The 25295-nt window shown below is 37.3% G+C and overlaps 1 protein-coding gene across 2 annotated transcripts in view; it reads left to right on the plus strand.

The window, feature by feature from the left end:
- SMARCC1 (SWI/SNF related BAF chromatin remodeling complex subunit C1) overlaps positions 1 to 25295 on the plus strand; it is a 137378-nt gene that overhangs the window by 22246 nt on the left and 89837 nt on the right. For both annotated transcript variants that reach the window (XM_019723988.2, XM_019723987.2), the window contains exons 4-8: positions 4854 to 4935; positions 6035 to 6127; positions 9474 to 9543; positions 15672 to 15741; positions 19473 to 19548. In XM_019723988.2, the coding sequence (XP_019579547.2) occupies positions 4854 to 4935; positions 6035 to 6127; positions 9474 to 9543; positions 15672 to 15741; positions 19473 to 19548 (391 nt within the window). The remainder of the gene's footprint in view (positions 1 to 4853; positions 4936 to 6034; positions 6128 to 9473; positions 9544 to 15671; positions 15742 to 19472; positions 19549 to 25295) is intronic.

Here is a 25295-nt window from a genome sequence, read left to right on the forward strand (position 1 = left end):
AATAGATTGATTAAATGTTTACTATTCATTTGCAGATCAATCCAGGCAGCCCTCTTTTTATTTGTTTAATGACTGCTTTCAAACTATTCCTCCGATTTGTAATAGAGATAATTCCCTTCAGCATTATTATCTGAATCATTAATTAAGGAAGCAATTTCTCTACGAATAATGAGTAAACTCTTATGTAAGCAATTCTGTTAAGTGATGCATTTCTGGGTACAGTTCTTCTATTATCAGAAGCCTGTGAAAGAGTGACCCTGTCTTTAGAAGGGGAGACACACGTCTCTCTTTTTATTGTGCTGAAAAGAACCCTGGGAAGGTTGTCAGCTGTAAGAGGATTGTCCCAGTTCGTCTGTTGATAATCAGTTGTCCTGCCAGTTAATGGAAATTGCTTGGAATTTCTAAGCTACCCCTTCCTCAAAAGAGGTTAGGAAAGGAGGTTACTCAAATACCAAAAGAATGGAATTTAAGGAAAAGTTCTGTGTACCAAGGTTAAATCAAGATACGGTTACTCGGGACAGTGCTCCCTCTTATCTATAAATGCTGTTTTTAAAGCTGTAACTAGTTCTCTTCTAAATTACCAATTTCTTTGCTTTAATGGACACTTTGCTTAAGCTCTGAATTGAATTTATTTTAGGAAACATTTCAGTCTGTCCTAGTGTAATAATGAAAATTTCATAACAAATACTAGACCTCAGCCATAATAAATTATGATTTATTGAGTGGTTTGCTTTATAAAGACACATTCTATTAGTCTCTAGGGCTACATAGGAAAAAATTTAAAAACCTGGTCCTTTTCGTCAAGGCATCTAAAGAGATGTCTCTCCAATGAGATGATTCTGTTGTGGGGCCGTAACAACAGTATGCACAGCATGTGTTAGGAACATGAAGGAAGACAGAAATAGCTTCATAGAGGAAATGACTTGTGGACTGATTCTGAAAGTGATAGTATCGAGCCATTGAGTGGGTAGTGACATCCTGGAGAGGCTACAGAATTTCGAAAGAAAGGTTGGAGGTGCAGTGAGCATCTGCGGGGTAAAATAGGATGACATGAGAGGTAAAAGCATTAGTTCTGGACTCAGACTTCCTAATCCTAGGTGGTACATAGTAGTAATGATTTTAAAAAATTGTCGAAATGCTGTGTTTCCCTCCTTCTATGACCACATTAAAATTACGGCTAATTTATAGAGTGTTCAACCTGGAGAATTATCTGCAGACTAGCTGAACAGAAGTCCTGTAACTGAGGTTATAAAGAAGCCACGAGGAGACTGGCAGGAGTGGTGGAGATGTGGATCGGGTGGCCCCACACCCACGTGTGGTGGTTGAGCATCAGGAGGGATATCTCAGCTGTGGAGGACCCCCTAAGAAGCAAGGGGCCCCAGCCCCACACCGGACTCCCCAGCCCAGGGTTCCAGTGGCAGGAAGAGGAGTCCCCACACCATCTGGCTGTGAAAATCAGCAGGATTCCATCTGTTGGGGTGAGATGAAAGACAGCTGGAAACACAGGTGTCCTCTTTAAAGGGCCAGTGTACAGAGTCTCGCTTCCAGGCATTCACCCTGAGCTCCAGTGGATGGATGGATGGCCACTTAAGAGGCACCAGAGACATACCGGCAGAGACTCAGTTGAGTGACTAGTGGGCAAGGCTGGAGGGACAGCTGCCATTGTCCCTGTTTTGAGCCCTCCTCCCGTGAAGCTTACATGCAGGTACCATCTTTTCTGTGTTGAGCCCTCTACCCACACATCCAAAGCTGAATCTGCATTGGCCTGATGAAATCTGCCTGCTCCACCTGGTGACTCCCTGGAACCCTGTCCCACCCAACTCACACATCTCAGGAGGCACTTTAAGTAGCCTGGCAACCAGCCCCACACTGAACACTGCAGGAGGCTCTTTCAACATCAAAAAAACAACCTTGGCTTGTGTGCCACCAGAAGCACTTTTGGTGGCAGACAACCAGCCTCAGACTGCTATCTTTTTTGGAAAACTGGGGGTCCAAAGCAAGGGGCAGCTGGCCTCAGTGTGCTCTGACCCTTTTGCAGAGTAGCCACAGGCTTGGCACTAGTGTGATGCCACTCTGGTGATGCCAAGGTGCTGCCTCACTCAACTCTTGTACTGCCTGACACTCCTTCAGTTGCTGAGCCTTATGGACAGGAGGCATCAAGCCTTGGGGTGCCCTGGGCCTTTTGCTGAGCTACCCCCGGCTTGGTACTGGTAGCAGCTGACTTTGGTTCCAAGTGTGGCTTCTCCCATGTACCTCCTGGTCTAGCACAGGCAATGACCAACCATGGATAGCTTTGTAGCTCTTACCAGATAGCTCAGGGCCAGTTACAGGCAGTGGCTGACCTTGGCCTGCATAGGAACCCCTCCAAAGAGGCCCCAGAATCAGTACACCTGAAGGCATCCTCAGGCCACAGCAGAGCACCACCCAATTAGCCCCACAAGCGTCACATCCAAAGCGTAGTCTCAACAGGCACATAAGCCCACTGGTGCGAATCCCTCCCCATGGGGTCAGCCCCCACATAGCAGCTCACATGTTGTAAGCGTGGGCAATCCTCACAGTCAGTTAGCCTGAGGGTCAGTCCCTCCCACTGACGTGCCAACAGCAATCAAGACTCAACTACAACAGGAAGTCACACCCAACCCACACAAAAGACACTCCTGGAGCACCCGGCTCAGGTGATCTTATAGTAAATAAGACCAGGTCTTACATTAATTTTTCCTCCAAAAGACGCATTAGAGCTGATGGTCTGGCTAGGTCTTATTTACGAGGAAACACAGTACTACGTAAGGCCACCTGGCCAAGACTGGGAGACATAGCAGATCTACCTAATGTATAGAAATAGAGGCATCCAAAATGAGGAAACAAAGAAACATGTTCCAAATGAAAGAACAGAAAACCCCAGAAAAGGAACTAAATGAAGTGGAGGCAAGCAACCTACCAGATGCAGAGTTCAAAATACTGGTTGTAAGGATGCTCAAGGAACTTAGTGAAAACTTCAACAAAGAGATAGTAAGCATGGAAAAGGACATAGAAACCTTAAAAAGGAATCAGAAATGAAGAATACTCTAGAAGGAATCAACAGCAGAGTAGAGGAAACAGGATCGATAGAATTAGCAATTTGGAAGACAGTAGAAAACACTCGTTCAGAACAGCAAAAAGAAAAAAGAGTAAAAGGGGGTAGTTTGAAGGACCTCTGGAAGGGACATCATCAAGCGTACCAACATTTGCCTCATAGTTGTACCAGAAGGAGAAAAGAGAGAGCAAGTGATTGAGAACCCATTTGAAGAAATAATGATTGAAAACTTCCCTAACCTGGTGAAGGAAATAGTTATACAAGCCCAGGAAGCACAGAGAGTCCCAAACAGGCCTACACCAAGACACATCATAATTAAAATGCCAAAGGTTAAAGACGAAGAAACAATCCTAAAAGCAGCAAGAGAAAGAAAGGCAGACAGTTACTTATAAGGGAGCTTCCATAAGACTGTCAGCTGATTTCTCAACAGAAACTTTGCAGGCCAGAAGGGATTGGCAGGAAATATTGAAAGTGATGAAATGCAAGGACCTACATCCAAGATTACTTTCCCCAGCAAAACTATCATTTAGAATCAAAGGACAAATAAAGAGCTTCCCAGACAAGAAAAATCTAAAGGTGTTCATTGCCACCAAACCAGTATTACAAGAAATGTTAAAGGGACTTGAAGAATAAGAAGGGGGGGAAAAGCAAAAATAAAAAAATTATTATATGGGCGGCCGGTTGGCTCAGTTGGGTAGAGGGCAGTGCTCATAACACCAACGTCGCCCATTCGATTCCCAGATGGGCCAGTGAGCTGTGCTCTCCACAACGAGATTGAAGACAACTACTTGACTTGGAGCTGAGCTGCACCCTCCACAACTAGATTGAAAACAGCAACAACAAAACTATATTGAAAACGACTTGACTTGAATCTGATGGGTCCTGGAAAAACACACTGTTCCCCAGTGTTCCTCACTTTAAAAAAAATTATAACCATCATTAACATTCATTTATCAATTACTAGCAGCATAAATACTATACTAAGCTCTTAGTGTATGTATCTTATTTAACCTTCACAAAAACTCAATGTTGGGCCATTGAACTCATGACGAAATTTATCCTTGGATTAGTAAATCACTCAAGATTACATAAATAAAAATGGGGTCAGGATTCAAACCCAGTGCAGTTTGACTTCACAGCCCAATCACTAAGCTATATTCCTCTCCGTGGAATTAAAATGGAGCAAAAGTGAAGTTAAGTGTTAGTTTAAAAATATGGAGAAAGTGTTTAAATTTGTAATGATTTAACCACATGAAAATGGCCGGGAATAGGTGAAAACAACATCAGAATGTTATGCTTAGGTACTTACATAAAGAGACATCGGGGAAAGATTTCAATTAAAGGTGAAATGATTAATTTTACCATATTTAAGATAATAGTAATCTCAAAAAGAACACAGACACTTAAATTTAAACAAATGACTTAAGTATATAAAGAAGATAGACTTTACTTATATTTGAAGACTGGATATAGTAGTTCACTTTCTTTGGATCTGTGGACTACTTTTCTATATGATGTAAAGTATTTAAGATGTAAGGAAAATGGGGTACTTCATGGAGCACGTGCTTCATTTTGACTGGAGCAGATCTTAATGTCATAACATTTAATCTTTGAGGTATTGACACTGCTGCTTTATACTACTGAGAACATACCCTCATACATTTTGTGGAGTGCTATTTTAATTTCCAAATCTTTCCAACTTATTTGCATTGGATGCTAAAACCAAGTTTTCAGTTTTGTTTAAGTTGGGGGAGACAAATTAATGATTTTCTTCTTTTAGGCGGAGGTTTGATCTACAGAATCCTTCCCGAATGGATCGTAATGTTGAGATGTTTATGAACATAGAAAAAACATTGGTGCAGGTAACTCAACTCAGAAAGCTAAATTACAGAAAGTTAATTTTTTTCCTTGCATATACTTTTAGTTCTAAGATTAACTTCATTAGATTGACCAAAAAAAATCAAAGGAATACAAATTTTCTGAAATTATTATGGGTTTTGGGGGGGATTAGGGCTATAAAGTATGACAAACTTATTTATAGAATGGTGATCTTAAACTTCTGGTGAAATAATCTATGATATTTTTCTTTATTAATTTCACCTAATCCATTATTTGAATTTCTTTCATATTTTATGTAAATACTCTTATTTTACTAGTCACTTGTTTATACAGTCCTTTTCTTTGAATTTGTGTCATGGTTGTACCATAAATATAGATCTTATTTCCCCAACTAGATTATAACTTGGAGGAGACAATACTTAATTTTATTCTTTTCTTTCCTAGTATTTTTATTGATTGGTAATTTATAGTGATCATTGAATTAACCTTCCTGGGAAGAGGCAGCGGGCAAAATTTTAGCTAGGTATTATTCACTAATGCCTAAAACTTGTCTCATGGACTGTTAGCTAGAGAAATAACTGAATATTTTTTGTTTGTCGGTTGATTTTTGGTGATGGTTTGGGGAGTTAATATCCGTGTTTTAATCACTGCCATGTGTAATATTAGTAATGGGAAAAAGGAGCTATAATTCACAGTCTTTATATTTTAAGTAACTTACATGATAAACCAAAATGAGCACATACTTCCCCCCTGCCAACAATAGCTGTAGGTGAAAACACTACATTAGACTTAGACTGATAGCTAAGTTTAGTAAAATGGGGTAGGAGGATCAATATGTCATTATGGTACCTTAGTGAAAAAGATGATGAATTTCTTTAGGTCATGATCCTCAGCAATTTTTGTCAGGGTGTACCTAGCTACAGAGAAGGGACATGGGGATGTTAAGTACTCTGCTGAACACCTAGGTTTTCTATTGAAATAAGACATTCTGTGCTAAAGTACATCTTCCCATTTTAAGCAGTATGGCTTTGATTAACACCTTTTGCTATTAGGGTGATACATAAATAATATGACATTATTTCAAAACCAAAAGAATTTCAAAATCTATTCTTTATTTCTCAGAGCAATTGTCTGACCAGACCCAACATCTACCTCATTCCAGACATTGATCTGAAGTTGGCCAACAAATTGAAAGATATCATCAAACGACATCAGGTAATAGACACGATCACTTCAAAACATTGTGTAGTAGTAAACGTATTACAAGTCGCAACCATAGTATTTAATTTTGTTTGTCTCTGCATGAAATGAAAGTTTTCTCTCTGGGTTCTTACACTACCAAATGTTTTCTCTCCACTCATCTTCAATTCTTAGCCCAGAATAGCATTTCCCTGGTGTTACTGAGATATACTTGACAGACAACATTGTGTAGGTTTAAGGTATATAACCTGATGATTTGATACATGTGTGTGCCCTAGAGTAGCATTTAATAAAGTCACCAGTGAGGAGTCTTCATAGTCTTACCGTGAAAGGTGCATATGCAGAATGAACGAGACCAACGTATGCCGCAGCACTGGGATCAAAGTCAGGGTTGGTGACAGTTGTGGGTAGGAGAAGATCAAATACGACTTCAAGAAGTAAACCTGCTCCCCCCCCTTCGTTATGTGTATTTTATTTATATTCGTGGCTTTTAAAAAATAACTGGGAAATTATTTTCCCTATAAGCTTACTTAATCTTGGTGCACATGTACCAGGGCTAACTTTTAACTTCATTTCCTTCATGTAACTTCTTTTTAGGCCAAGACTAGGTATTTTCTGCCTGTAGGTTTGTGACTACATGTGGCTGAACTGTAATATGAGCCAACCCATGTCGTGATAAACTAGCTGAGGAGACCTATGTAGAAGATAATTTTCTGAAACAACTTCATTTGAGGACAAAATTTTACCAATCCTTAGATTTAATTGAGAAGCCTCATTAAATATCTTTTTTCTGCTACAAGAGAGATTGCCAGTTGAATTATGTTTTAGCATTTAGTAAGATATTTTCCAAGTTCCTAAAGCCAAGGCTTCTAATACTGGTTACAATTAGAGATTTAGTACAGCTTTTAAAAATATATATTAAAAACATCCCGCCAAAGAGAAAGGTAATACAATTGTGTTGTTAAATCAGGCAATCTGAAGTCCAGTTCTTCTTTCACTAGCATTATGACTTTGAACAAATCGCTTAACCTTATTTTCTCTTTTGGACTCTGTTTATTGGAATGGCTGTCAAGTGTAGCTTTATTACATGTGGAATGATAGAGGGCAGAAATGGAACAAATTAACCTCCTGGTTATTGCCTTGCAAGCTGAAATTTCTTACTCTTATTGCTATGAAACCATCCTGGGAAAAGTTTATATATTTTTCCTACAGTTTTACCGAACATTTAGTTGTCATAGTTCTTAAGAAATCTGACTTAGCAGTTGTTTTCTAGGGATAACCTCCAGAGCTAATAATCGTACCGTTATTGAATACTCATGATCAGACCTTTGCTCAAGCATTTAAAATGTATCAATTAGTCCATTGAATGAGCACTTACAGTGTATCTGTCACTATTCTTATTAGTTCATTGCATCTATTAGGTCTAATAAAATCCTTATGAAAAAGATATTGTTACCACTCTATTTCACAGGCGACATTGAAGTACAAAAAAACTTAGATACTTGTCACATACCAGACAAGTAATAAATGGTCGGGCTGAGTTCAAACCCAGGCCTGTCTGATGGACTGCAAGAGGTCAGAGTGCTAAATACTCTGCTCTGCTGTCGCCTCCCACTCGTGAGATGTTGACACCCCTTTCAGCTTCTGTGTCTGTTCAGAAGTGTACTCAAACACTTCTAATGGTGGAGAACTCCTTGCCTTATTTGGTAGCTCATTCCCCTTTAAATAGCCCTCAATTTTACAATTTTCCTTCTGTTTAAAATACCATTATTACGGTTTTCTGTTAATTTTGTTTAGGTGCTACGTACACTTGATTTTAAGACTTCTCATCATTTTTAGGGTCTCTAGAACGAGTATTTTTGTGTCTAAATGTCATCCAAGTCATGTATGTAATATTATACCTGTTGCCTCACTAAAACTTGACGTCAGCATGTATGTCATCCACTTTTTTAATGTTGAATTAATAGTAGCATATATACGAGTTGTGATCAAACAATACAGCAAACGTTTAAATAAAAAAAAATTATTACAGTAAAAGACACACTGCCATTAATTCCCCTCAAAATACTCCCCCTCACTTTGAACACACTTATCCCATTGTTCTTACCACTTTCTGAAGCAGTTCTGGAAATCCTCTTTCGTGAGTATCTTTAGTTGCGCTTTCGTGGCTGCCTCGATGTTCTGAATCATTTTGACTTTGGGGAAGAGCCAGAAGTTGCACAGTGCCAGGTCCAGAAAATAAGGTGGATGAGGACACACTGTAATGTTTTTATTTGACAGAAATTGCTATACCAGAAGTGATGTGTGACACAGAGCATGTCATGATGGAGGGTGATTTATGGCACACTTTAAAACACACCTTCTCTCAACTGTAGCTCACACCCCACTGACTCCACCGAACAGCTTCTCACACAGTGGTACCAAGGTTTGATGCGCCACTTCCCGTATTGAAGATCCCTGCCTTTCTGTTGGATGGCACTCAGCAGCAGCATTCACTGTATTTTGTGATCACAACTGAAGGCTCCGTGTCACACATCGCTTCTGGTATAGCAGTTTCTGTCCAATAAAAACATTTCGGTGTGTCCTCATCCACCTTATTCACCGGATCTGGCACCGTGCAACTTCTGGCTCCTTCCCCAAAGTCAAAATAACCATGAAAGATAAACGTTTTGAATCAGTTTAGGACATTGAGACAACCACAACAGCGCAACTAAAGATACTCATAAAAGAGGACTTCCAGAGCTGCTTCAGAAAGTGGCAAGAACTATGGGATAAGTGTGTTCTAAGCTAGGGGGATTATTTTGAGGGGGATTAATGGCAATGTGTCTTTTGCTGTAATAAATTTTTTAAATTTAAACATTCATCGTACTTTATCATCACACCTCATACATGCTAGAGTCAAGTCAATGTCCATCATTTATATGTGTGTGTGTGTGTGTGTGTATATATATGTCTTCCTAGGTAACATCGCTCATGGCCATAAACCTGCATTGAGTCACTTCTAATAATAACAATAATTTATGATGACTTTGGAGTAACTTTTCAAATTATTAGTTAGAGGTACTCATATTACTGATAAGGTTACTTGAGAGATACATAGAGAATTAGCTACGAGGTACTTGTATTTTTTTTCTATACAACAGTATAAACCGTGTCTATAGATAATTTATTTTTGTTCTTATTAATCACTATCCTTTTCCTTGACTAAAAATAATAAGAATATTTTAGGCTTAAAATGATACTTTTAAAATATAGTAAGTAAAATAATACCTTTATAATTCTTAGGCATGTTGCATCTGGCATCTCATAGTTTGTTGGCCATGTGCTTTATTTTTATGTTATTTGTTCATTTGCTTTTCAGGGTACATTTACTGATGAGAAGTCAAAAGCTTCCCACCACATTTATCCATATCCTTCCTCACAAGAGGATGGTAAGTTAGCTTTTGGTTGTGAACTGATAAACTCACATTTCACTGGATTTTAAGTTATATCAGCAGAGGTTTAAATAATATAACCAGCATTTTTAAAAAGAGACTATCAAGTATTAAATAAAATCCACAGATTGTTTAAGTTTATAGTTTTTCTTTTTTTGCTGAATTGGGCTAAGCAAACTAATTCTGTGATGTCCAACTTTTTAATCATTAGACTTTTATTTCTTAGTTGGTAATTACCATCTGGGTGTTAAGTCTAGGCATGCCTTATGTATTAACTTTTTAAGGTTTGCTATGTCTCTTGTGTTCTGAAAATTAAGAGACATTGCAAGAGAGCACATGTCTGGGGAATATGGCTTACAAGCTGACAAAAGTAGGCCCCTCCAAAATAATGTTAGTTTGGTGAATTTACAGTGGTTCAGATTCTGATCGTCAACACTGCTATCCTGACAGTTGACTTTGTCAGTAGCCGTAGTTCATTAGACACCTATGGAAACTGATTTGTCCTAAGCATTCTTTCAAAAGTTGGAAAGTTGGGAAACAAAATGTGAATTATTAATTAACCAAATTAATTAATTGAGATTAAGAACTCTCCTGTAGGGATCAAGTATTCTGGTAAGCACAACATATCCTTGTAAGACATCTGTGTAAGAAGTCAAATTATATCAGATTTGAGCTGCTAATTACCCCATGCTGAGTTTTTTTCCTGACCAGTGTGTTATGCTACAGGTCAGTAACCGGAAGATTACCAGACAGTTCCCATATGTTTGAAAATTAAGACATATATTGCCAAATAATCCATAGATCAAAAAATAAATTGCAATGGAAATGGAAAATCTTTGAGTCTTACTGATCATGCAATGAATAATAAAGTATAAGAACCTTAAATTTTGTAGGATGCAGCTAACACTTTATCCAGAGGGAAATTTGTATCTAAATGTGTATTATTAGGAAAGAAGAAAGACTGAAAAATCAGTGGTCCACACATCTTTCTCAAGAAATTAGAAAAATGATGTCAAATTAAAATTAAAGAAAGAAGGAAATAAATAATAGAGCAAAAATTAATGTACAAAATATACAGTATCAAAGTGCTCAGCTGTGTCAGAAACGGTTCTTAGAAAAGACTAATATAAGCCCATTAAAATTTTGCTGCAAATAGGAGAGAAAAAAGAAAACACATAATGTCAAGAATGGAAGGGGGCATTACTACAAATTCTACAGATACTAAAAATTATAAGCGATTAGGTTGGTTTGATTAATTGCTTGCTTGCGTGTTTGTTATCGAATGTAAGTCATGAAGTTTTATATACCTATTTTTTCTTCTAAAAGTTTTATAGTTTTAGCTGTTACATTTAAGTCTTTCCATCATTAGTTTTGATAGCTGAAAGTTTTATTTTATTTGTAACAGTCACAATTTTAGCTCTATGATTATTACGCTTTTAAAAAGTAAAAAACCTCACCCTGCCTTTCGTGTTTAGTGAGTTGGTTTTTTATTTTATCCTGTTAGGTAGTTGCAACTAGTTTCCACTAGATGGAGGTGGTGAATAGCTGTGTGTGTTAGAATAGTGATTCTGTTCCTGGCTAACTAATAAAGATTTCTCTAATAAAGCTGGTATAAATGTTCAGGTTGTGAGCTTTTTTGGGGGTAAAAACCCTGCTTTTTACAGATTTGAACTGCAATTTTTATATCTTAGGTACTTAGTGATTAATTCTTTATGTGAGTTTTTTCCTTTGTTTAATACAACTTCGTTTACTACATACTGATGCTTGTATTGCTATCGGTAGTTAATTGTTAGGAGATATCATTTAAATTTAATTTTTACTATATTGAAGGTTATCTTTTTAATATAAAACATGATCCTACATACTGTGTGATTGTCCTTAGAATAAATGGCTGTCAAGTAAATGTTGGCTCTGAGCGAAGCCTTGAGCTGGGCTCCTTACCTGTACTTGTTTCATGCAAGTGTACAGATGCTAAAATCGCCACAGCACATTAAAAACCAAGTTGTAAAACCCTTAAAAATGCAATGTATCTTTCGTGAGGATTAGTTACAAAATTTAAAGTAAAAGGTGCTATTTAATGGTGCTTAAAATTTCAAGTATGGCATGCTAGAAGGGGATATAAAATATGGAAAAGCATAGAGGTAATAAATTATGACATTTGAGGAAAAGCAAATGGCAAGGTTGGGCTTAATTAATGTCTCAGGATAGTGGGAGATAAGGGTAGGTAAGTGAGAAGATAACGCGTTCTGGTTTTAAGAGCTTTGTTTTTATTTGGTGAATGAAGGAAAAGGTAGACAGTATTGATCATTTTGGTGAAGAGAAATGTCCAACTGAGGCTGTATTAGGAGAATTTGCCTGGGAGCTGATTTCTGGGATATATGCTGTAAGTAGACTGGTCAGAAAGCAAGACCCATTGGAAGCTCTGGATTAAATTGCTGAGTGAGGGAACATTTACAATCCATTGGATGGGATAAATCCATACATCTGGAGAGCAAAGGAGATTAGTCAATCGACAAACCAGGATGGTCCATATCTTAAAAGTCGGGAAAATAAGGAAATGAAAGCATTTCAAAACGGAGGAGGTGGGCAGTGGAATTGTTCTACAAAGTAAGGCCTGAGACAGGGCATTTGGATTTGTCAGTTAGGAAATAATTGATAACCTTTGAGAATGAAATTTCAGTAACTTGCAAGTGAGGGGAAGTTGGGGAGTTGGTGGAAGAGCACCATTTTCTCAGAAAGTGTGGCAGGGGAAAGAAGATGGAGGACTCCACCCAGCGGGTGGCCTGGGTTTTGTCTTTCAGGTCATGGCTTTATAATGCATTTCTGGAAGAGCAGATGTAAATTGAAGCACCTAATAGGGTTGAGACCAGGAAGGGATGGAGAAATTGGTTTAAGAACATGGGTTGATTTACTCGTTTTATCAGAAAGACTATGTACTTCCTGAGAGATGAAAATAAATGAAGAAAATGAAAACAATCGAGATATTAATTAGAAGAGGAAAAGATACTAAATCTTATCCAAAATAAATCTTATTCATTCATCTAAAGTCCCTTAGGCTTTCCTATCTGTTCATCATTCTTTTTTCTTTTTGTTCATCTGACTTGATAATTTCAAATTACTAGTTTTTGAGTTTGTTGATTCTTTCTTCTGATTGTTCAAGTCTAATATTGAACCTCTCTATTGAATTTTTCAATTCAGTTATTATATTTTTCAGCTACTCTGGTTGTTTTTATGGTTTCTATCTCTGTGTTGATGTTCTCGTTCATGCATCATTTCTTTAATTTTGTTTGTTTAACTCTTCTCTTGTAGTGCATTGAACCTCTTTAAAATGATTATTTTGAATTTGTCGGGCAATTCTTAGATCTTTGTTTTTTTTAGGATTGGTTTTGAGATTCATTTCATTTCTTTGGGCCATTTTCCCTTTCTCTTTTTGTGTCTTGTTATTTTCTGCTGTTTTGTGCATTTGCAAAAATAGCCACCTCTTGGAGCATTCTTTACGTTCTGGCTTTGTACAAGGGAAGACTCACTCACTAGTCAGTTCAGCTTGAGATTCTAGGCATCCCTCAAATGTTTTCTGGGTATGCATCTTCTCTGGACTTGTGTGTGCAATTTCCCAGTCAGAGAGGTTTGCTGGTTTCTCTTTCAACAGCTTATAATCTGTTGCTTTCTCTAGTGACTCTCTGCTCTACTACAAGTTCTCCGTGGCTGCAGCAAGCCACTGGGCTCTTTCGATCTCTGCAGTATCCAGACTTCCAACGTATGTTGGTTCCCCATCAGCACTCTGAGTCAGTAGAGACAGAAACCATCCCTTGGGCTGCCCCCCCTCCCCCCCGAAGCCGGAACGTTGGATACACGTTCCACTCTTTTTCCCTACCAAGGGAGAAGTTGGGATCTGGGTGCTTTATCCCGATTGCACTGAGCTGAGCCAGCCTCTCTCTGCAGCACTGCTGGTTTGCTGGTGCTGCAGAAGCTGCTGAGCTCTTGTTCTCCATGGCTACCACACATCCAAAATATGCCAGTTCCGTCAGTGCTTCGAGTCAGGTGAGCCAGACCAGTCCCTTCGCAGCCCCCTGAAAAGTTGGAACATTGGATGCACTTCTGCTCTTTTCAGCCCAAAGAGGAAGCTGTGAGCTGATCTCACTGAGCTCTGCAGGCTTGGGAGAAGTGCTATTGTGGTTGGTAAGAAATAGCTTTTCTTACTGTCTCAGTACAGCTGATCTTGACTTGGGGCTTGCCGGGGTGTGGGCCTTTCTGTTCTCTCTTGCTGACATCACTTCCTGAGCATTATTCCCTTTTGTTGCCAAGTAACATTCCATTATCTGGATACATGTACTACCTTTTGTTTAGCCGTTTGAAAGTTGATGGACATTCATTTATAAATAATGCTGTTATGATCATTTGTGTAAAAGTTATTGTTGGACATTCTTTCAATTCTCTTGTATTTTTATCTAGACAGTGGATTGCTGAGTTATATTGGCAACTCTGTGTTAAATATTTTGAGGTACTGCCACCCTGTTTCCCAAAGTGGCTGTACCATTTTATAAACCCATTAGCATTGTATGAAGATACCAATTTGTCTACATCCTTATTTGCAGTTTATCTGCTGTTCTTTAATGTGAACCCTCCTAGTGCGTGTCAGACAGTATATCCTTATGGTTAACGATTCCAAGTGTCTTGTCATGTGCTTTTTGGCTATTTGTATATCTTTTCTGGAGAAATACCTGTACAGATCCTTTTTCTGTTTTTCAGTTGGATTATTTGCCTTTTTATTGTTGAGTTGTAAGAGTTACTTCCATATTTTGATTTTGGGCTAATTTTTGCTCATAAAATTGTGGGGTTTTTATTGGTTCTCTGTAGCTTATGATCGTCTCTGGGAAGAGTATGAATTCACATCCCTAACCATTAGCTGTTTCTGCTATGAAAAATTTCAAGGGCACTCAGTGCCACAGTCTCTATCAAAGTCAGCTGTAGAAAGATGAATATCCTCTGTTCTTTCCCTCCTAAAGCTGCACAACCTTTGAAGGTAGATTCCGTATCCTAAAGACAGCTCTTAGTAGTTAGAGAGTCAGTATATCTTAAATCCAGAGTGAGTTCTGAAAAGCCCACTGGCCTCCTCTTCACTTTTTCCTTGGACATTTTGGGACATCAGGCCAAGGAACAGGGCCTGATTTCTTCCTTTTCACTTTTTTTCAAGAGAGTAAGGTGAGCACGTGGATGCTTAACAAAGAGCATAGGCGTGTGGACCTCATGGCTTCAGTCAGTGAAGGGGCCATTTCATGTTGAAACGGGCAGTGCAAAGCCAATTTTACTTAGCTTGATTTCACTTAGTTTTTCTGTTTTGCTGTTTCTTGGGTTTCAAAGAGTTTCATTAGCTCCCTTTTAGTACCTAGAAACAAGTTTTCTAAGCTAAATTTAGACTACCAAAGAAATATAACAAGTGCTAAAATGTAGATATAATTCAACTATGATGAAAAGTCAGTAAGAATAATATGATTATATAAATTTGCACCTATCTTTGTTAAGGCAACTTGAAATAAAAATATCTAATGTGATCATATTTGCTTACAGTCTTGTTGGGAGGGCTCAATTAACAGGAGGCCGTTAAAGAATACCAGAAATCGCATTATTGCTAAAAGCTGTGATGTAGCACTATAAAGCACTACAGGATACAGGAAAAAGTGGATCAAGAGGAAGAAGAGTATTTAGTAAAACTTTCAGGGAGTTGATGCATGACTTACACCTTGAAATATGTGTAGTGATTGCAAAGCCTCACAGAAAAGGGAGGAGAGGTTCTACAACAGAAATGAGGCGGTAAAGAATATAGTGACTGATTTGGGGCAACCTGGAGACACACAGGCAGGTGAGTGGGAGGGGAGGGTTGTACTGCACTGGACAGCTGGTTTGGTCAGGAGGGAGGGATAATAGGCCTAGACCTAGTAAATCTGAATACACGGCGGAAAAACTTCCCCTTAAAGTGTGGTAGATAACATTCAATTATGAGAAAACGTTTTTGGGGAGGACTTCTTAGCAAAGCAAAAACTTAGCAAACCAAAAATTAAGTCTAAATGATAGTTTATTCATTTATTTTGTCAGCTTGACTAAAGTTTTTTCTTTTTCCCTTTCAGAAGAATGGTTGAGACCTGTGATGAGAAAAGACAAGCAAGTGTTAGTGCATTGGGGGTTTTACCCAGACAGGTAATGTTGAGAGGTCCTGAGATCTGGCATAAAGGTCTTTGTCAGTGCAAGCCAGAGTTATGTATAAATAGTGTCACTTTATGAATGGTGACAACTTTGTTATTAATTTGTCATCGATCTCACTCTTTTGAGTCTTTTAGTGATTGTTTTCTTAAGGCATTCATGAAGTCACATGGCTTTATTTTTCTTAATAAACTGATATGTTTGCTGAATTTGCCAAAACAGTGCTTCAGTATGGGATTAGGCTGCTAATTTAGATTCGTTTCCTTCAAGAAATGAATTTTTCTCCCTCGTATTTTATGACTGGGTAGTTTTATTTGTTTTTCCAGAAGGTACTCATGCCATACTATTAAAGACAACATTTTAGGTTTAAAAATATTTTTCTTCTTGGCAGAAATTTATTCCCTAGTGGTAGTGCTATTTTTATATATCATGGCTCATGCTATATTTCAGTATCTAAATATGAGTAAAGAATATTATAAAGAAGAGGTTAATGAAAGTGGTGGTTCTCATTTAATATTTTGCCCACTTGGGGCACCTTAGGAATAAGAATACGCTTCCATACCCACAGGAGAGCTGTTTGGGCGTTCATGTCACTGTTGCCTTGTCAGGTGGCAATTTTCTGCATTGTGGGTTTTTCATGTCAGACCAGTGTTCTTTGACCTGTACCTACATCCACTTCTAGCCTTCCCATATTGCTGGAAGTAAATCCCAACTGTATCATTTCAATATGCCAATAATAAACATTTTAATATGTATTTCTAAAAGCTAAGGGGAAAAAATTAATAAAATTCCTTAATATCAAATATCTAGTCAGTGTTGTTGTATAAGCGATATATTTGATTAATTCTTATTTGTTAGACTTCATAAAGAAGATCTTGTGATTAGTTGATACATTTCTGAGGTATTTTTCAATTTATAGGTTCTCTCTCTGTCCTCCCACACCTACCCCATTGTATTATTTAAGAAACCAGGTTGTCTTGCAATTTACCACAGTGTGAATTTTTTTATGGCATCACTGGTATATTTGAACATGTTTCTCTGTTTTCTGTATTTCATTTAACTTGGTCATTGGATCTATGATCAGAATTTATTTCACTTTATGGAAGGAACGAGACTATTGCATCAGTGTGTGTGCATCTTGAGACATAGAATGTCTGGTGTGTGCGGTTTTTAAGTTAATCTATTTGAGTAACTATTTTATGTGTAAATATATTTTTTAAAGAAGGAGATATGTCTTTAGATATGTTCAAACTCGTAAGAGTATATATGCACAGTCTTTATACAGTTTGAGTTAATTAGAACCAAATCAAGTCAGCTTGCTAATCAACCTCTTCTGAACCATAATTGACGACTTTAAATGAACTAAGAATTTTTTTAGAATAACATTTAAATAAATGCTTTCTATGAAACATTTCTAATCTTGAGGCTTCGTGTAGTCCTTGACACTATTAAAACAAACCTTTCAATATTACGGGAACTAGTAAAGGAATTTAGTTTGCCCTTTGAAACTCTTAGGTGGAAACTCAAACTTATGATGATAAGCTATGTAAGTAAAGAGTTGAGATAAATTTTGTAACAACACATTATAAGACGTGGTAACCTGTTTGCTAACCTTTTCTTCACGTGTCAAATACGATGTTGTGGCTAGCTCAGGTCCTGTCTTTTCAAGGGGTCTTGTTAGTTCACTTTCTTTATTAACTATAGTTTGTGCCCTCACTTATACCTGTAGAACGTTTTCTACTCAAGATTTTTAAAGAACAGGGTTACCAGTTTTTTCTTCCCATTGTAATCTTTAGCTGGCTTAGTTAATTGGCAGAGGAACTTTTTTCCTCCAGCTCATGTTTAAGTGTTCCTAGGAAACTTACTGGATGTTACTGATAGATAGGTAGAGCTGTGCTTATTCCAAAGGCTTTTGAACTGATTTCTGAGTTGTAGCTACAGGAAGCCAATGCTTGTTACCATACTTGTATTTCATTTAGATATCACTGTTGGCCAGTATAGTAGCACTGACAAAGTTTAAATTTTATGCTTATTTCAGAATCGTGGAGGCGTAGGAGGAATGATTTATTTATATCAGTGAGTTGGACCTCACCAACAAGATAACCTTTGAGCTAAGAGATGTAAAGATACGAGGGAGTGAGCTATATGGATATCTAGGAAGTGAGGAACATATATGTAAAGGGCATGAACTGGCCACTGCCTGGCAGGTGTAAAGATCGCCACTAAAGCCCATGTGGCTTAAATATATTATGAGTGAGGGGAGAGAAGTAAGAGATGGGGTCAGAGCGGCGCTCATAGGACTGAATCACCAGGCCTTGGCAAGCCGCTGTAAGGATTTTGACTTTCACCCTGAGTTGGGTGTGAGTCATTGGAAGGTTGTGAGCAGTGGAGTGATGTGGACTGACTTCGTTTTCAGAAGGATCACTTTGATTGCTGTATGAAAAATGAACTCTCAGGGGCTTTGGACAGGAGTGGAAGGGTGAGAAGTAGATAGATTCTGGGCATATTTTGAAGGTGGAGCTGGTACAGATTATTGGTGATTTGATTATAGAATGTGATTTGAGAGTGAAGTCAAGGATATCTCCATGGATTTTGGCCAGAACAATTGAACAGATAAAGTTGGCATTTACTGAGAATGGGGGTGATTGGCTAGAGCCCATTGCTGGGATCTGGAGGGCATTGTATGTTGACTTTTGAGTGTGTTAGTTTTGAAAGCGTTGTTTGACGTGTAAGAGGAGATGTGTGATTGGCAGTTGGATTCATGAGTCCAGAAATGAGAGAACAGATAGAAGGTTTTAAGTCGTCAGTATATACAGAGGGTGCTAAAAAAATGTATACACATTTTAAGAAAGGAAAACTGTATTAAAATTGTAATATGTAGTATATACAGTAGTACCTCGGTTTTCAAATGTCTCCATTGACGAACATTTTGGTTTACAAACGCCATAAACCCAGAAGTAAATGCTTCAGTTTTTGAACACGCCTCAGAAGTCGAACATGTCACGCGGCTTCCGCTGAATGTAAGATCCTAAGGCCTAGCTGTAGGCTGTTTTCGAATGTTTCAGAACTCGAATGGTCTTCTGGAATGGATTACGTTAAAAAATTGAGGTACCACTGTACTGATAACAAAAGATGAATACAAGTCACATTTGACTTGTGCAATTACAAGAGATGCTCAAAGTGGTTACCATCACCGTCCAGACACTTCTGATTATGGCCAATACTGCTTGAGCAATTTTGACCAAAGTGTCTACATGTATACATTTTTTTGGCAACCCTGTATTTGCAGCCATGGGACTGCATGAGATCATCAAGACAATGAATAGATAAGATGATTGTTCCAAAAACTGAAACCTGGGACCTCCCGGTGTTGATGAGGTTTGGGAGAAGAGGAGGCAGTGAAGACTGAAGAGAGGCTGATGACCAGAAGAAATACCAATCGATAGTACTGTCTTGGAGGCCAAGGAAGGGAAATGCTTTGAAGAGAGAGTGAGTGAGCGACTCGTGGAAATTCTGTGGACTGAGGCTTGACCTTAGGGGTTGCAATGTGTAGAGTGCTGCAGACCTCTACAGAAGTTTTCTTATCAGAGTGCCCGAGACAAAAGTGTATGGTAAATTGTTGTTACTGGATCTAGGTGTTTCTAAAATATATTGTTACCTTTTGAGAAAAGACTTTAGTGAATGAATTTAGTTCTAATTTATGTTTCCTATTTTCATGTCCTTTATAGCTATGACACTTGGATCCATATTAATGATGTTGATGCAGAAATTGAAGACCCACCAATTCCAGAAAAGCCATGGAAGGTGAGAGAGTCGTTTTAAAAAAGATTTATTCTTATGCAACAGCGCTTTTCAGCTATTCTCTACAGTGTTCTTTAAGAAGATGCAAAATGATGATCTTCCTTCTTGTCATATCCTTCCTATTAGATGTCCAAGGGCCGTGAAGCACCCATTATCTACGTCTTAGGTGAAAAGTCTGCAGGGATGTTTGAGGAGACCCCAAAGCCAAGTTAGACTGTGGTTTGAGATGGAGAGGTAGATGAGTGTGAACACCACTGATGGTGTCATTTAGGAAGCTAGAAGCAGTGCCTACATGGCTTTTATTACAGTACAGACTTATTTTACGAATCATTGCTATTACAGTGGTAAGAGGCCATGGAATCAACTTTTATTTTTCAAATTATAATGTGGAAATAATTTTGAAAGTTACAAGAATAATACAGAACAAAGTACTACTGTATGCTTTTCTTCCAGGTTCCCCTGTTGTTAATTGTTTCAGGAAATTAATTCTTAAAACAATAGTATTACCTGACACAGGGTCCATATTCCATTTTCACCAATTGTCTCAATGATATAGTAAGTTTCATACTCTTTTTTCCCCCTGCTCCAGGATCCAGTTTGGGATCGCACACTGCATTTAGTTGGCAGATCTCTTCAGTCTGCTTTAATCTGGATCTTTCAACCTTTGTTTTTCTTCTGTGACACTGGCATTTTTGAAATGTATAGGCCAGTTTTGTGTTTTTTTTTAGAATGTCTCTGAGTTTGAGTTTATGTGATACTTCCTCATTATTATATTCAAGCTGTGCAATTTTTGCTGCAATACTATACAAGTAACATTGGGTCCTTCTCTGTCCATCATATCAGGAGGCACATGTCCTTTTTTCCATTATGGCTGATAGTTTGATTGTGAAGATGCTAGCTGCCTGGTTTTCTTACTGTAACATTACTATTTTTCTCATTGAAGTTAAACATATTTTATAGGAAAATACTTTGAAACTATATAAATATTCTTTTTTTTTTTTCATTAAATTGTATCCCAGAGTTTGGCTCATCCATTAGTAATTCCTGCCTGCCTGTATTAGTTATTACTGGCACTTTTCCAACTCTGTCCATCCCATCTGTACCTGTAATTGGCCTTTTGCAATGGGGGGTGAACTTTCTCTTTTCCTTTCATGTGTGTCTAGTATCAGTTTGCACTTGTGGAACCATCACGTCCCTACCATTCTTCATTTTGATGAATTCTGTGGACTTTGGCCATTGGGAACTCTAAGCTGCCTCCTGTGACCTTTTGACATTGTTTGATCCGTTTTTGTATACTTCCTACTTTCTGAGACAAAAAGATGTTCCAAACTCTTTTTTGTAATTTCTCTATCCCATCCCCATGATCAGCATTTCAACAGGGAGCTCTGATCCTTTCCATGAGCAGTGGTAACTAGACATTTTATTGACCGTTGTTTTGTAGTATAGTGAACTCTTCAATTGAATCAAAATATGAGACTTTAGATCTGGTTCAACCTATTTCTGTTGGTGTGACCTTGAGAAAGACTTAGGTTTGAGCTTTATATTCTATGAGGAAAATGGAATTAACAAAAATTACCCCTTTTACAAAAATTTTTTGTTTGGAATAATTTCAAACTCACAGAAAAGTTGCAGGAATAGGAATAAGAATAGTACGTGGCATACCTGTGTATCCTTTATCCAGATTTGCCTATTGTTAACATTTTATTCCCTTTTTGATTTATCATTTATACTCTGTGTGTTTATATATGTATATATTTTGTTCTGAACCATTTGAGATAATAATGCATACATATATCATGGGCTTTTACTCCTAAACATAAGTGTGTGTTTCCTTGGAGTAAGGAATTCTCATACATAAGCACAGTACAGTTATCAAATTTATTAAATTTAACATTGACAGAATACTGTCTATATTCCAGTTTTGCCACTTGACCCAGTAACATTTTTTATAGCATATTTTTTTCTTCAGTACAGAATCCTGTCTGATAGCAGCTATTGAATTCATATGTCATGTTTCTCTTAATTTCCTTCAACTTCTAGCATTACCTTTTTTACCTTTTGTGATGTTTTTGAATTTTAAAAGAATGTTTCTCATTTGGAATTTCTAACCTTGTGGTTAGTTAAGGTTATGCGTTGTAGTCAGAATGCTGCATAAGTGATGGCATGTCCTTCCCAGGGATCGTATTGGGAGGCATGCTGTGTCCACCTGCTCCTCACTGGTGTTCATCACCCTCTTAAGGTGTTCTTTGATCGCCCCACTGTATCACTACTTTTTTGCCCACTTGCAATTTACAAGAAATCTGTGAGAAATTCTTTTACACCATAGATATCCTACTTCACATCAGAACCCTTCTGTGGCCCAAATTTAGCATCCACTTAAAATTCTTGCCTGCACGGTTTCTTTGATGATTGCACAGTGATAATTTTCCATTCCAGCCCTCCCTCCACATTTGCCAGTTGACTTTCAGAGTTCTGTAAGCAAGAGCCCTCCTTTCCCTTCATTTACATATTATTCATGTATCTGTTATCAGTATAGATTTGTGGAGTTCTTATTTTTCAGTGGTCAGTCATTCATTACTGAGTTATTTTGGTGCTGAATTTGTTTCATATTTGGTCAGTAGGAGCCTCGTCAGGCTGGCTTGTGCATCCTCGTGACGAGCACTCATCGTTTTTGAACACCTCCTTTAGGACGTACCAGGATATTCCAGGCTCATCTGTACCTTCCATTCCTCATACCTCCAGTCAGCTTGTTACTCTCAGCTCTCATTCCTTTTAGTAGGAAAAGGTATCAGAGACCAAGATCTGGGTATAGGTAAGCTCTCTGCTACTAAAGTGTCTTTCTATACTCTTTCTGGCCAGAGAAATATGAAATACAGCTATTACCGTGTTTCCCCAAAAATAAGACCTAGCTGGACCATCAGCTCTAATGTGTCTTTCGGAGCAAAATTAATATAAGACCCGGTCTTATTTTACTATAAGACTGGGTCATATAATGTAATATATAATATAGTTTAATATAGTATAGTATAATATAATATAGTATAATATAATATAGTATAATATAATATAGTATAATGTAATACCTGGTCTTATTTTACTATAAGACTGGGTATAATGTCATATATCATGTATAATATAATACCGAGTCTTATATTAATTTCTGTTCCAAAAGACGCATTAGAGCTGATGGTCTGGTTGGTCTTATTTTCGGGGAAACACGGTATGCATATACAAACACAAATGTGCACATATACTCATGTACACAAATATGTGCATATACACATAATACACATTTTAGAAATTCTGATTCATCCCCACAGTGTTACTTTTTGCTCTCCACTATTCCGTATTTATATCTCTTTTAGAGTAAGAACCCTGACTCCCAACACCAACACATTTATTCAGCCTGTTAATACATTTGAATCAGATTCAGAATTGCATTGCCCATGCTACTACAATAAACAAAATACTAAAAGAATGCAAGATGTGTTTGTGGTTTTCCCTGACCCCCTGCCCTGCCCGAGCCTGAGGGCATATTGGCAGATAGTGGGTTCAGGAGTTACTTGGATAAACTCTTTTTCTACTACCCCTCCCAACACCCCCGGCAGTGAGGTTGTCACTTACTTGAAGTACAGTTGGATTTATTTCTTTATGTTTGTTTTCAGTTTTAGTATTTCCTCTTTTCCCATTCAGGTTGATATAATTTTATGTTTTGAATATATAGAGTTTGAACATACTTCCCAATAATGTATATATTTCCTCATGTATTCCTTTTATCCCCTAATTCCATTCCTTGTAGAACAAACTTAACCGTTTTCTGGTTTACCCTTCCTGTGTTTCTTTTTGTCAAGATATGTAGGTGTTGGCATGTTTTTTTGTTTCCCTCTTGTGTCCTTTGCTATTTCCACTAATAGTCTTTCCTGGATATCTTCGGTGTTCATACCAGCACTGTGCTTTGTTATGCATATATACAATAGTTGCCTCAGTTGCTTATGCTTTGAAATTTAAGTAGTCTTGCATTATTTTGGAATGAGAGACAGAGAAAGCTGCAATAAATAACCTTGTGCCATAGGTATTTTCATATTGTTTTGAGGTGTATTGTCATGGTAAATTTTTAGAATTAGGGTTGCTTGGTTGGAAGTAAATGAAAATATGTAGTTAGATCTGTGCCTGTCCCATAGGACTTCGTCCCATTTTGCGTTGTAAGCAGTGAGGTTAGAGTGCCTCTTCCTCATAGCTTCACCAACAGTGTATTTTGTCAAGCTTTTAAATTTTTGCCAGTCCTGGTGTGTGAGAAGTGTTATTTGTTTAGTTTTAATTTGTATTTTTCTTTTTGTGAGTGAAGTTGAACATCTTTTTATTATATTTGAAAAGGTCGTTAAGTTTTTTGTGACCTGTCTTTTTTATGCCCTTTCCTCATTTCTCTGTAAGGTTTTTTCTTTTGTTCCTTCAAGATCTAAAAGTTCTTTAAATGGTGAGAATATTAGCCATTAACATGAGATGTATATTGCACATATTAGAAGTATTTTTACTTTAGTTATGGTATTTTTTTGCCATGCCAAAGTTTATTATTTTTATGCAGCCAGATTTCTCCTTTACCTTTTAATGCATCAAGATTTTAGGTAAAATAATAAAGCCTTTCCCTGCCTTAGGCTTTTGAGGAATTTGCCATTGTTTTTCTTTGGCACTTGTGTAGTTTCACTTTTTACATTTAGATCTCTAATCTATTGTGAGTTTATTTTTGTGTATAATAAAAGGAATAGATCTCATTGTGTCTTTTTCAAATGGCGGTCCAATTGTGTATCCATTTATTAAAAAGACCACCTTTGCGTAGTGATTTAAGATACCTACCTCCTTTACTTATAATTATACTAGGTTTCTGTATGTGGATGAGTGGTACATATTCTCCTAATATTGTGGATCTGATCTTTTCATTTTTAGTTCCTAAGTAGTCTGTCTTTCCCTCTTCAGTTTTTTTCCATTAAATATTCTAGGCTACTGCTATTCAGAACTAATCTCAAATAGAGTAGTTTCTCCTTCAGTAGGAATATTGTTCTGCCACATACACGCACAGAAACCTTATAGCTTATAAATTTAAAAATATCTATTTTGTCTTGATTTTTATAACATTCCTGTCATTAAAAGTATTATGTCATTTTAGAGTTAAAACCACAATACCTGTTCCTGCTGTTAACAGAAATCTGTTTAAACCCAGATTCTAAATTATTCATTAGGAAAATGTTAAATTTATTTCTAGCAAAGAAAGGTCAAGTTTTAAAAATTCATACTATGTAGACTTGAAAATTTTTTTTTAACCATTCCCTTGGTTTCTCCATATAAAGTTAGCCTCTGGATTACAAATAAATGCTGTGCCCTCTTAGAGGGTCAGTGTGAGAAATGTCTACTTGATGGACATTTCTGCAACTTTTACATCTACTATCCCCCATGATTCCTAGGTATAATTTACTGCAGTGGCAAGTGCTGGTAAGGAATGATGCAACTGATAGCATTTTTTGGGCTTTGTTTTAGAAAAATAGAATCACTTTTAAAAGAAATACTATAGCTAATGTCCCATCAGCAATAAAAACAATCGTAAATACATTAGATTGGCAGTTTTCAAACTTTGTTAATCATGTATCTCCAAGAAAGCAAAATTTAAAACTACTCCCTTGTACATTCAGTTGACATACAACAATTTTCATTAGAAATTTAAATAGTTGCTGAATATTTGGAATCTATCATATTTAAAT

The sequence above is a fragment of the Rhinolophus sinicus genome, linkage group LG10 (assembly GCF_036562045.2).
Source record: "Rhinolophus sinicus isolate RSC01 linkage group LG10, ASM3656204v1, whole genome shotgun sequence".
Lineage (NCBI taxonomy): Eukaryota > Metazoa > Chordata > Mammalia > Chiroptera > Rhinolophidae > Rhinolophus > Rhinolophus sinicus.